A 13,672-nucleotide genomic window follows, 5' to 3' on the forward strand; every position below is an offset into this window, starting at 1 on the left:
TGTTTGCACAATGAAGAATTGCCATCACAGGCTCAGGAGCAACTGTTTTCAGAAAGTAAATACTGTGTATTTCTAGGGTAGATAATAGCTAAGGGCAGCAGGCATTGTGGCTGGAGCCTGAAGGGAAAGCATGGCAGCAGGTCTGAAGAGATGCTCTTGTCTCCTAAATCAGGATGAGACTTGGGCTGTGCAGCTCAAGGAATGCTTTCCTTCTCACCCATTACCACTGGCTGCGATGCATCATGCTTCATTTTTCAGAGATTTAAAATTAAATTAGAAAGGAGGACAGCAGCAAGAGGTTCAGTGAATTGGAGAAAGAGTAATAATTTTGTATCTGAGTCATCTTCAAACCATTCCATCAGATCAAAAATAGCCTCACTCCTCTTCAGAGATAAGCACCAGCAGCAGCATCCCAGTAGTCTCACAGGATTTACAGTTTAGCAGCTCTGGCCAGAACTTCTGCATTTCTCCACGTAGCAAGAGCAGTTCATTAACTGCAATGTTATTAATTCAGATACAATAACTCTCCTGCCTGTGACACTTTCTGACTATGTTTCACTATTACTCTTCTCATGCCTTTCCATTGTGGTATGTTACTTACAGAAAGGATTAGCATTTTCCTGGCGTGTTGTATCTGCAAAAGGGTTTTGGTAGTTTTCAGAGCATACCAGGAGGTCATTTCTCAATAGAAAGAACAGGAACAGCAAACTTAGTATTGAAATGTCCTGCTGGTATTTCTGTGGGCTCTGTTTGATGCTCAGAATACTTTTTGAACAGATGTTTGGTCAGAATCACATCTTTTGAGGAGTTTGGAGATTGATTACTGCAAAAGGACAATATAGTTGAGTTGAAAGTCATACCAGCAGGCAATAGTGTTTCCAAAATGATAGAATGGTTGGCAAAGAACTTTTGGCCCAATGGTAACTAACTGTATATGCCTTCTTCCCACCAGCTGAATGGCAGGAAACTATCTGAAGTTTCTTGTCTTCTTGGTAAGGCACCAGACAATCTGCAGGAGTCTCTAAGAGATCTTTGTGCTTGCCTCTGCTGAAAGGTGGGTGAGACAGGAGGTTGTTTCACCTGGGGGAAGAATTCCAGGTGGGAAATGACAGCTGAAGTAAACACTTGATCTTGTGTCTACAGTTTTAGGATGGAGAGTGAACGTGTGTCTTACCTATGTCTTGGTGAGATGATCCAACTTGTGTGACTCAGGAGTAATTCCATGCAATCTGTCCAATGCTGTTGGGTTTGTAAGCTCCATTGGGTAAATGTTATTTTGTCTGTGATTTCAGCTCTTAGACAGTGTGCCACTGCAAACAGTACCACAATGAAATGCTGATAAAGAAAATTGGGGAAATGTGCCCTCTATTTCTGACCATCATCTTTCACCTCCAGCTCAGGTGGGGTTTTGCATGTGCAGCAAAATCTGTGACAGCTTAATAGAGATGGCAAGTATATGATAGTATTAATGATATAATTAATACTAGTTGTGTTTCAATAGTACCTAACTGCCAACATATGTCCTAGGTCCAATCCAGAATGGCAGATTGGTTTAGAAAAACATGTAGTTTTGGTGCCTTTACAGTCAAGGCAATTACAAGTTCAGCTCCTTATAGTCTACAGCATCAATCCAGGTCTTTCAAAGCATTATATTCACATTATGTTTTTGATAAAAAAGCTTTGCAATGGGAATTCTCATTCTGATTTTAGCTCTGCCAGGCAGTACTACCAAAACAGGATTGTGACCCTGTAAGAAACACATGAGTCAGCATTGGGTTGAAGTTCTTCTGACTGCAGAATCAAAGTGCAAAGACTCACTTGGCTCGTGGGATGCAGAAGCCTAATTCAATATCTCACTCTCTTTCTATGACCTGAAGATACACAGTGTGAGTTCCCAGGGAATGTTTGCTTGAAGGCTGAGCAGAAGGGACGATCCCAACATCCTAGCCTGTTATTTTGTTCCACCATACATTCATTAGCTTTTAGGAAAAATATTTCATAAGTGATCCCATATTTCTTTGTTCAAAACAGTATTGCAACATGAACTACATGCCAGTGAAAATATAGAGTAATCTTTCTTATTTACAGAACCAAAGCTGCACAGTCTAGACCTCAATTTATTTATGGTATTTATTTAAAGCTTCAGTTTTGACCTAGATCCAGTTCTCATTTCTGAAAGCAGCATAAAGTTCTGACTTGCAGCAATTTTCTTCTTAAGACCATGTACGTTTATACATGTAACATCAAGAATTCCATCCTCTTATTACATGAACTATATAGTATTTTCAACAAGAGCCAATAGTATCTATGCAGAAGTATACACAGGATATTGGAGGCAGGGGAAAAAACCATGTAGTTCATACATACTTGTTATTAACTGCTTTAACTTGACCTACCTGGTTTTGTAAGCAGCATTTTCAGGGGAATGAATTGCATCAGAGTCAGTGGAGAGAAAAATCAAGGAAGAATTCTACTCACCCCAAATTAAGCTTCAATACTGCAAAGCTGTCATTATGTGTATCAAAGGCTGTTGAAAGTCATGTTGCTGGGAATAACTAGGGGGCTTGTTAATGCAGTCATGATCATCTTTCTGACAGAAGCTCACTTTCAGGAAATGTGATATGAAATTTTCCTTAGGTTCTCATCTCCTTCCCATACTGTGTTTCTTTCACTCTTAGGGTGCTTCGTCTGTAATTTCTTAGTTAGGAACTCATTTTTCAGCATCTCCAGAACTCTATAATGAATGGTGACCATGTCTGAAAGGATTCTTATGTGAATGCAAGCTACATCTTCTTTTCCTAATTTTGGTAATGGGAGTTTTCTCAACTGATTTGAGTTGAGGCCCTCGTGTAAATAGGGTCGTATTGTGCTCCTAAAGATAGCACAGCACAGGGCAGATCCCTGATTTCTGCTCCTTGTGGTTCCATTTGAAAGGCACTGTTTCCTTCCCAGCACGTTTTTTTTTAAGTGGGTGTATTTCTTCCTTTCTAGTAATCTCTGCAGTATCTGATCAGCCTCTCTGGGGCTGACCCTTCATTCTCTGAATGGCCGGAACTGCCCCTGAAGTCTGTGGTAGTTAAACAAAGGGCACAATCGCTGAGGGATTCTGCCAGCAGCTTAAAGGCTTACAGAATTTGTAGCACTGGTGTAGGCATTGTTTCATTGGGATTTTATATGCATTCTTACACATGTATGTCTATCACGTGCTAACCTGTCTGTGGAATTCTGTTCCGTCCTTCCTCAGTAATTCTCTTTTTTTTTTTTTTAAAGATCCGTCAGGAACCTGAGTTCTTCTGCCAAATATAGTAATATGAGGCAAAAAGCAAAAGCATATCAATAATAATGCAGTAGGCAGAGAACACAGGAATGCCTGTTCTATTTCAAATCCATTTGACTGTCTCATTTATGGTAAAATTGCTGCACAGAAAACAATCAGACCCAGTCTGAGAGTCTCTTTCTGTAAATAAACATGACTATATATGATAGCTGTTCTCAGATGATGAATTGAACTCAAAATTACATACACAAAGTGCATGACCAAGTGCATATTTTAATTTGTAATTATCACGAGTGCTTATGTTAATTGCTTGTTGTGCAGTGGCAGTAAAATAAAACATAACTGGTTTAATGTTTGTTGCCCATGCATTTTCAGTGTACAACAGCTAATTTATCTGTCCTTATTCTTTCTCTATGTGAATGATCCATATAAACCATTAAATGCAAGATTCCTTTAACACAGGATCAACAAATCCATAAGTTATTGAGTGCCGGTGTTCCAAATGGTCACCTTCATATCTATGTCTTATTTAGATTTTAGCCTCTAACAGTGGGCTGAGCATTGTGTTTTCATTGTACAGCACTAACCACACTTTCTCTGATATTCTGTAATGTCATGCAATTCTGTACAGCAGCACAAAACTCTGCCTAAAGAAAGCAAATACCCAGAGCCATCTGGAGAGGTGCTGGATTTCTCAGTGGTGGACAAACTGTATTTCAGGCAAGGACAGGAATGACAGAGCAGAAAAGCAGCTGGAGCACATACGGGAAGCAATATCCATTGGTGAGCTCTTTGGACACTAAACCACTTATGGCAGAGGTCCTGTGTGTTTCTCTCTCAGAATTTAACTGTAGGGAGAACTGTGTGTATTAACTGAGCCACCTGCAGAAGTGCCACAGCACCAGAGGGTACAGGGAAGGTCAGCCCGGGCTCAAGCTTTAACTGGTGCTGTTCAGATCTCTGTGGGAGTCACTGACAGGTGATGGTGAGGCACAGACAGGTTCTCCTGCCTTTCAGTGATCAGCTTGATGTTCTAGAGACCTTCCCTCTTGTGATTTAACCCCAGCTCACAACTAAGCACCACACAGTTGCTCACTCCTCCCGGGGATGTGGGGGAGACTGGAAGGGTAAAAGCAAGAAAACGCTTGGGTTGAGATAAAGACAGTTTAATGGGCAAAGCATTCTTCTTCTTCCCCCAGCTGCAAACATGGAGGATGGAGCCCCATGGTGTGGAATATCCCTCAGGTCAGTTGGGGTCAGCTGCCCCAACTGTGTCCCCTCCCAACTCCGTGTGCACTCCCAGCTTCCTCACTGTGGGATGGGGAGAGGAGCAGAAAAGACCTTGGCTCTGTGGGAGCTCTGCTCAGCAATAACAAAAACATCTCGGTGTTATCAACACTGTTTCCAGCACAAACACAAAACACAGCCCCACACCAGCTACTGGGAAGGAAATTAACTCCATCCCAGCCAAACCAGCACACTTCTCCACTTTCTCTCCTCTCAGCACCTCCTCTACAAGATGAGGCTTGTAGTGGATTAGACCAGGAACCCTCAGTGTGGATATTTCCTCTGCAGTGGATCTACCCAGGCAGGGAATGCTAACAGATTGTTGCCAGGCTTGTGTTTGCCAGCTGGAGCAAAGCACATTGCAGCAGGGATGTGTGTACCAGCCCTTTGCCAGTGGTGGGACCAGCCACCAGTGAAGGGATAAGCTCTTGGAACTGTTCTGATCTCAAACAACTGGAATCAAATGTAGGCAGAGGAGAAATCAGACATGATACACTGATGTTACTGCTTGTGCACAGAGAGCAGTGGAAGATTTTCTCGTAAGACAGGAGTACTTAACATGTGTAGGAATGTGAGTTGTGTTAGTTTGCTTGATAAAAATAACATTTTCTGTTACCTACGTTCAGTGATTCAGCATTTTGAGACAAGTCTTTGACAAAACTAAATATGTCTAGAGGTTTGTGTGGGATGAAGATTTTATTTGGTTCAAATTAAAAAGTAGTCCATACCGTGGTGGATGGTTAAGCTGTCAAATTTAACCAATGAAAGGATAAAAGTGGTAATCTTGTTTTTACCAGCTCAGCAGTAAACAGAGCAGGTGCAAGCCATGTTTAATCCATGACCCCTGGGAAATGGTAATGCTCATTTCTGTCATCTTCCTGTGCCAGATGCCAGGCTCCCTGAATTCCTAATTGAGAGCACTGGCTACGAAGGCTGATAAGGCACAACTGAGCACCTGGGTCGCATCAAAATGAGAAAAGCTCTTTAGCTGCTGCTCATTGTAATATCCTACTGCAGGCAACACCTGTGGTATGACTTTATAAATAGATAACCTGAGCTGTGCTCACACAAGGGTAATTCAGAAGTTGTCAGCTTGTTAGGCAGTTTTCCAGCCATGTGCTGATGGCACATGCTCATAACACAAGAGGAAATAATTCTTCATGTGTGTTTAGTACATTATGACATGAAGTTGTGAGGGGGTTTGTTATCTTTGAAATTCCTGGTCTGCTTCTTCATTAAAAGGAAGTTTTCAGGAGATGTGATTGGGGCATTTTCTAGTGTCTGGGAGTGGGTGTGTCACCTGCCATGTTCTAAAAACACGTGGATGGGCAAAATTACTTAACACTGGTAGCATGCACCTGCAGAGGAATGAAAATTTTGGCAAAGGTGCTAGTAACTGTTTTCTCATCCAGTTTAATCTCTTCTGAGGTTTTCTCTCAATTTACAGGGGTGGTCATTGTACACCATTGTACACCATGGAGTTCACAGCACTGAAACAGCACATCCTTCTGCTGTTGTGTCCAGATCCTCCTGGATCTTTGGACTGATTTTCCTTCATGTTCAAATAATTTACATTTGAGAATATGAAGAAGAAAATGCATCTCTTCAGCCACCACCTCTTCCTGATTACTCGGTGTCTGTAGAGGTTGATTCAGGAGATTCATGTACAGCCAGCAATTTATCATCAAACCCCTTTCTACTCTTCAGAACTCATTTGGATTCTGTGTTGTCTGATATACCACAAACATCCCACTAAGGTATATTTGTTGGTTTTGACATTGCTTTGATACCAAAAAACCCCACCACTTCCCCATAAAGATAAATGCATTTTTTATTTGAACCAATTTTTCCTTTCTGGGATTGGAGACCAAAACTGTAACTACTGACATTTAGTGAATGAAATTAGACCTCTTCAGCTTAGTCACAGCTTTGAAATGCAGCAAAGAGGGGAGAATTTTGAAAAATGTCTTTTGTGTTCAGGTAGATCCTTTTCATATAAGATGAGCTCATTCCCTGGATTTTCCTAATCTTAATAGGCAAAAATAAGAGATGTATTTCTCCATATTCTGGCACACACGAGTAACATCAATCACAAAAGCAGCTCTACTCCCTTATGGGATATGGCCAAAACAATGTAGTGCAGAATTAAGGACAGACAATGCTCCTGTGAGGTTGTACCAAGGTGGGGAAAAGAATGTTCTGCATGGTGAGTTGAGCTCAGTAAATTGTTAGTACTGGAGATGGAAAGACAGTTGCAGTAATTCTGATCCTTGCTTAAATTTTCACTATCTGTTCATCCATCTGTATTTTATAATCCTACAAGCAAAGCGACTTCACCTGTGAGACTCCATAATTTAAATGATTTTGTAGACCTGTTTCTGTTGGATTGTTTTTATTAAAAAGATAAAGGGATTGTGGAAGATTGGAGGTCTTTGATTCCTAGATGATCTTTGGACTCTCAGACTGCAAGGATAAGGAAAATAAGGTACATATTTCAGGTCTGGTTTTGTAAGTAACCAGTTAATAAGTAAGCTTTTAAAATAAGGTACTGTCCTTAAGATTGTCAAGGGTTTTTAAAATGCATCTGCAATTTGTTTTTAGGCAGTTGTTCCTTGTCTGTGGTATAAGCTTGGCTCATTTTTTTTCATTGCTTTCTCTGTAACAAATTTTCACTGTGGTATTTTATACCTCTTTACCTTCAGATTACCAAATAGTACAGAAAGTTATATCCAATTACTACCTTTGATAAATGGTTCTTGTTCTGAATATGGTCTTTTGAACCTATAATTATTAAAAATAAAGGAAAGTATAAATAAATTTGTTTCTCAGCTTCCACGTGCTGGATATATTGGTTTGTGCTCCTTGCCCAATTGACATGATTCTTCCTGATCCTGCTTAATTTGTCTTGATTCACCTCAGTTCTTCTCCATGTAATTGGTCATGTTTATATGTCAGTGCTCTGGAAGGTAACATTCATTAATATCAGAAAAATACATAAGATTGGAAAGTATAACATTTCAGTAGGAGGTAGATCCTTCCTTCCCTTGCAGTGCTGCAATGAACTGCACCTTCCTCTAAATCTTGAATCCTTGTGTTTTTCCTCCAAGTGTCTGAAAGCATCAAGACACCAGTTGTCTGTCTGTCAGCAGCAGAGTTACTCTGTTCATTTATCCTTTTTCTGGATCTGCCCTCTAGATCCAAGTGCTTCTTTTTAAAAATTCCTTTTGCAAATTATTTCCAAGTCAGGATGAGCTTCCACCCCATACACAGAGTGGTCCTTAGGCTGAAGTCTTTGCTTATGCTTTCACTAAAACTAAGTGTGGAAGCCAATGAGAGACTGTTGAAGGGGAATGTAAGTGGTCAAAGATAATTTCTGGTTTAATTTTAGAGCAGTTACTTAGGATTTGGTTATTAAAGATATTTAAAGTGAAAGGTGATTGTCTACATATGTTCAAAACATTGTCCTTTAATCTTCCCCTGGCTTGCTCAATGTTAATGAGAATTAGAACTTGTATGAGACTTTTTCTTAATTATTTTCTATAAAGTTAGTTATAAAGTGGTATGGAAATTGAAAATATTACCTTAATAGGCAGGTTGATCAAGAATTCCCTGTTTGATAGGACTCCAAACAATTTTTCTCTTTCAACAGGTGACACATTCAAATGGTGACATACAATCCTTACCAAAATATAGTATTAGAGAGACATGCAAATCGTATTTTATCTTCTGCTCAAAAATTTGCCTTCCTTTATTGAAAGGATTTGTGATGAAGAGATTCCTGCTGCTCAAGAAGTCCAGAAAGAGATAATGCTTTTTTGCAAAGCTTGTGTGAGCAGAGTTTACATCAGCAAGACACTTAAACATGGCTAATTACAGGAGCATCCTGCAGCCTGGAGATGGTTTGTTCCCAGAGGCACTGGTAGGTTCTGTAACCTGCAGGAAGTTTTACTAAACTCTTGCCCTTGGACTGGAATGGTGCTGAATTATTCCTTTGCAGGAGTGCTGTTCTTGCTGCCTCACACCTACAGTGCAAAAACCCCGAGCCCTGAGCAGTGACACTTGATTTTTTGAGTCTCAGACGGGACAAGTTTTTGAGAGCTGCTGAGCAGCTTCCACAGCTCTTGGGTTAGTGAAAGTATTGCATGAGCAGAAGCTGAGCTGCAATCTTCTTGTTTGATCTGTTGTGTCTTACTTGCTCTGTTTGTGAGAATATTCCTTCTGCTTTGCTTTTTTCTTTTTTACCTTGACACACATACAGTGTATATTTAGATCAGGACTGCATTAGACATTCATTTGGTTAAATGGTTTCTCACTATATTCAGTACAGCTTTGCTGCATCTGGAGCAAAATTTAATGGTCCACATGGTTTAACATTTGCTAAAAATAAAGAGGGGAGAGTGGAAGGAATTTCTAATGTAGCTATGGAGGTTTTACAACAGCTTCTTTACACAAAAGTCATAACTTTGCATTTCCTTTTATGTCAATGGAAATTAATCAAATCTCCTTCACCTTTGGAGAGAAGAGACATCATTTCTTTCTTAAAATTTTGGTGAAAGGTTCTGTAGGAAGCTTTAGAATACAGATTTATCACCACAGATGTCTCTTTTATTTCATCATTAGACAGTTGTCAGTGGCATAAAAACCAGTTTGAAAATTGGCATGAATTGGCATTTTGGCTGGCAACACCATCAGAGTAATAAGTGGGGAAAGAAATTTGCCCACTCATTACTGTATTTTTTTGTAAAACAAGATAGAATCCTGTTGAGAAGAAATTTGTACCGATGTTGGCACTTCTTATGCCTCTTTGAGAGAGTAATTAATTGCTCTTTCAAAAAAAATTCATTCTTTTGATTAAATCCATTGATTCCATAGAACAGTTCAGTGGACTAAAGTGAAATGAATTGGATTTAATAAAGCAAATAGAGTAAATTTAAATGAATTGAATAAGATACATTTACAATTATGATCCATCTTCATATCTTAACACTAAAAGTTATTCCAGTTCTCCCTGTTTGAAGCCAAAGTAAGTAGCACCCTTCTCAATTAGGCCCATCAAAATCCAGTAGGTATTCCTGACTCAAAAGAAATGAAAGTTGTGCTAAATTTTCCAGGATGTTAGTGGCAGGTGCAAATTCAAATATTAAATGTTTCCCAAGAAGAACGTAATTCCTTAATGATTTACAGGGAATGGATTAAAAAAGAGCTGTTTGGTCTTTATTTAACACATTTTAAAATCATTGCAAACTGAATTTTCTACTACTGATTCAAAATATGCACTGCTATATTTGCCAGAGGTTTGTTTTGCAAGCTTCAGCATTCGTGGGAAGAAACCAGAGAGTTCTGACCTAAACCCATTTTAGAATGACAGACAGATACTAAGAGGAAAATAATTAACACAAATGGGCAAATTTCTTTCACTGATTGTTTTAAATGCAGCTTTCTTCAGCCAGTTTTCCTTGGGAGCTACGTGAAATCATTTTGGATGCTGGGGTAATGGAATGGAGAAAGAAGCCTCCAGTTGTATAAAAACACCATTAGGTCATCGATGCCTGAAAGTGGAGGTTAAAACCAGTGATATTTATTTTGCCTCTGTCAGGTGGAGAAACAAATCACTTTGTTAAATAGAAAAAGACAACACTGACAGGGAAAGAAAGGTTATATTTGAAAGGATGAGACATGATTCTTCTGAGGGGAGCAGAGTGAGTGTCTCAGCGTTCCCACAGAGAGAAGCCAATCTTTATGCTTAAAACAGTGATGTGGAATAAAGACCTTGGTCCTGTGCTCAGCTTGGTGATAATGTTTTATAGTAAGTGAATTGTGAATCTTTTGGGCCTTTATTCACAGTTACACTGAAGACCTTTAACACCCCTCTGGCAACTTGCTCAGCCTGCCAGACAATATTCCTTCCACACCAATAATGTTATCAAAAATATTGAAGAAAACCGACTGAAAATAAAACTATCAACATCCTTTAGTTGATCCAATTATCTGTCTCTAAAAAAGGGTTTTAACACCTCCCACACGGAACAGCAGCTCCAGCAATTTGGCAACGATAACAGTGCATAATCAGGAAACACGAGGCTGTGATATGTGGTAACACATCCCATTTTGTGTACAGGAAGAGTTTCATTTAAGTAAATATATTTTCTTCTTAAGTACCTTTTGGATTACTCACTATTAGGTTGCTCATCCCATTAAGATCATGGAGTTACCACAGGTGTTTGACTGCAGAAATTGTAAATGGGTGAATCTAACATTCCTGAGGATGGAGATAGGAGATGAGGCTTTGCATCTCTGGGGGTTTTTTTTGATGTTTGTGGTGTATTTGAAGACAGGGAGTAACTGTGACTAACATGCAGAACAAAGGATTGGAAGGTTTGGTTATTTAGCTCCTACCAGTGACTAATTTGCAGCAAACCTTAAGTGTCCCATCATTATAAAAGAGTGCTCTAACAAGTCCTTGTAATGATATGCTGCCATAACATCCCAGATGATGTTACAACATCATGTTTTATCAGCAAATTACATCAAAGCCTAACATTCAATTAAGACAGGGTGGGTTGGGAAATCCAGCAGCCTGCTGTGTTTAAATGCAGTGCATTGTTTTCAGTATTGAAATGAGAACACCCTTGCATTGTAAACCTGCTGGAAAGCTACAAGGGAAGGTTTAAACTTCATGTCTGTAGCTGCTGTCGATCTCTAAACTATTGACGGGTGGAATTTGCCTGAGGTCAGAGACAGAGCCCAGAAGTGCCTCAGACCCACGGCTGGAACACGGGATGTGCCCGTGTGGTCACACCCCAGAGGCACAGGGTGGTTTGAGTATCCACCATTCTGAAATGGGGCTGTAATGTCAGCTGGAAGGAGCCACACTCACATCCAGAGGGCCCAACCTGGATGTCCATGCTTGGTGGAGAGAGATGGAATAAAGTGAAGAATAATCCCACTGGATATTCCCAGTCCGTACAGAGAGACCTGGCTGCATGTGGGTGACCAGAGTCAGTTTTACAATAACAAGGAGCTATTTAAATTGAGTCAGTGCCTGTTTATACATGGAAAAACCCCATGTGGTACATATTGTATATTAGATATTGCTGATTTTAAAGGGAAAAGATCACATTGTGCTTCTCATTCATGGAATCTCCAGATAGTTTACAAAGAATACTCTGGGACAATTTATTGGTTTGTATTACCTTTTTAAAAGTAACTCATGAAAAGCAACATAATTAGTAATAATTTATAAAACAACAAAAGAGGAGATTGTATTCCGTGTTATTATTCAAATAAAATATTTCCTTTGGAAGGAAAATTAATCAGAACATTAAAAAAAAAAGGGTCATTTGGTAACACAGTGTCTTCAAGGCAGAGAAAGGATATCTGGAGGTAGACACAGACTTGGTAAGAAGCAGGTAGCTTGATTTTAGGTAATATCCTTCTGGTAGAAGAAAAATTACCCTAGAAAAATACTTAGGGACAGAGGGGATTTGGGTTTATGTTTTGTCTTCCTGGACATCATGTTCCAAATACTACTTCGAGCACAAAACTTTCCTTTCATGAGTTCCCAGAGGCCCACTCATTGTACATTTCTTTGGACAGTCTGTGCTCCCAAAGTCATTATATAATCTTGACATAATTAGTCTTTTTGCTAAATTATTTGGAAAGCAGAAATCTAGTTTGCTAGATGTGTGGTATTTCCCTATCTCCTCACTGCATAGAGCCCCTGATTCCTTGGGATTAACACTTCCACTTATGCTACTTAGAGCTGACACCTCATTTTCATGTACTCAAAGTTCAGCAGAATCACAAACCTAAACCAGAACAATCTTTATTTCTGAATCCTGCTGGTATCAATAATTGAACAAGGTCACCTCCAGCCCTGGAAGAGCTCGGGCTGCACGGTGAGGGTGGTGTGCCCGTTTCACTGTCCAACTCGGGACCCACCATCCTCCTGCAGGGGAGCAGGAGCACCCCAGGGATGGCAGGAGGAGCTGTGCCCTGGGGGCTCATCCCGATGGATCCAGGCGGGGCTGTGTCCCAGGGGGGTCATTCCCGATGGATCCAGGCGGGGCTGTGTCCCACGGGGGTCATTCCCGATGGATCCAGGCGGGGCTGTGTCCCGGGAATCCCGGACCTGCCCCGCAGCCACTCGGCCACCAGGGGGCGCCGCCCCCGCCGCTCCAGCGGGCGCTGCGCGCGAAACAGGGAAAGCCCCGCCCTCTTCCCCCGCCCCTCTCACCGATTGGTGAAGCGTGCCGTCAATCCGAGCGACGCCACGCCCTCCCGGCTCTTGATTGGCAGCCGCGCGCCGCCGCGCTCGCGCCGCAGCCTCCCTACGCCCTAGCTCACCCCCTCTAGGGCGATTGGCTGGTGTAGCTGTCAATCACGGATTATCCCCGTCCCAGCCAATGATCCCGCCTCCCGAGCGTGAGACGCGCAATGACTGGTGCGTCGGGCTGTCAATCAGCGGCGCGCCCCGCCCCTTGGCGCTCAGGTAGCCCGGAAGATGGCGGCGGCGGCGGCCGGCGGGGCTTGGGCTCTGTGAGGGGAGCGGCGGCGGAGCCGATGCCGCGGGGCCGGGGGGCGGCCGCTGCTGCCGCGGGGGCTCCCCGGAGGCGCTGAGAACCTCGAGCCCCCTCGTTCGGCGCCGGGCCTCGGGCCGGGAGCGGAGGGCTATGCGGCAGCGCGGGGGGCTCGGCGGGGCCGCCGGGCGGCGGGGGGGCGGCGGCCCGCGGGCCCTGGGACCGCAACACCCGCTCGGGCCCGTCCTGCTGCTGCTGTGGCTGCTGGCGGGGAGCGCCGGGGCGGCTCCGCTGCCGCCGGCAGGTGCAGGTGAGGCGCGGGGGGAGCGGCGCTCGGGGCGGCTCCGCGGCGGGGCCCGGGAGCGGCGGCACTGCGGGTGTGCGGCCCCCGGCCCTCCCTCCTTCCTTCCGTCCTTCCCTCCCTCCCTCGCTCCCCGGGTTGCGGGCACGGCCCCGCCGAAGCGTCGGGAAGGGCACGGCGGGCGGAGGGGGCTCCCCGTGCTGCAGGTGATGGCACGGAGCGGTATCCCCGGGCTGTGGGTCGCTCACCCCCCTGGGACTGAGCCGCGGGCTGGTTCTCTGGGTGCTC

At 42.8% G+C, this 13,672-nt stretch overlaps 1 protein-coding gene across 2 annotated transcripts in view; it reads left to right on the top strand.

Annotated features, from left to right (window-relative positions):
* Positions 1–13,098: 13,098 nt before the first annotated feature.
* The window catches only part of LMTK2 (lemur tyrosine kinase 2), a 58,221-nt gene continuing 57,647 nt past the window's right edge, over positions 13,099–13,672 (top strand). For both annotated transcript variants that reach the window (XR_003529855.1, XM_027656423.1), the window contains exon 1: positions 13,099–13,393. Coding sequence is in view for 1 of the 2 variants with exons in the window: in XM_027656423.1 (XP_027512224.1) it covers positions 13,237–13,393 (157 nt within the window). In the remaining variant the exon portion in view is untranslated. The remainder of the gene's footprint in view (positions 13,394–13,672) is intronic.

This window comes from Corapipo altera, unplaced genomic scaffold (assembly GCF_003945725.1).
Source record: "Corapipo altera isolate COAL_440 unplaced genomic scaffold, ASM394572v1 104, whole genome shotgun sequence".
Lineage (NCBI taxonomy): Eukaryota > Metazoa > Chordata > Aves > Passeriformes > Pipridae > Corapipo > Corapipo altera.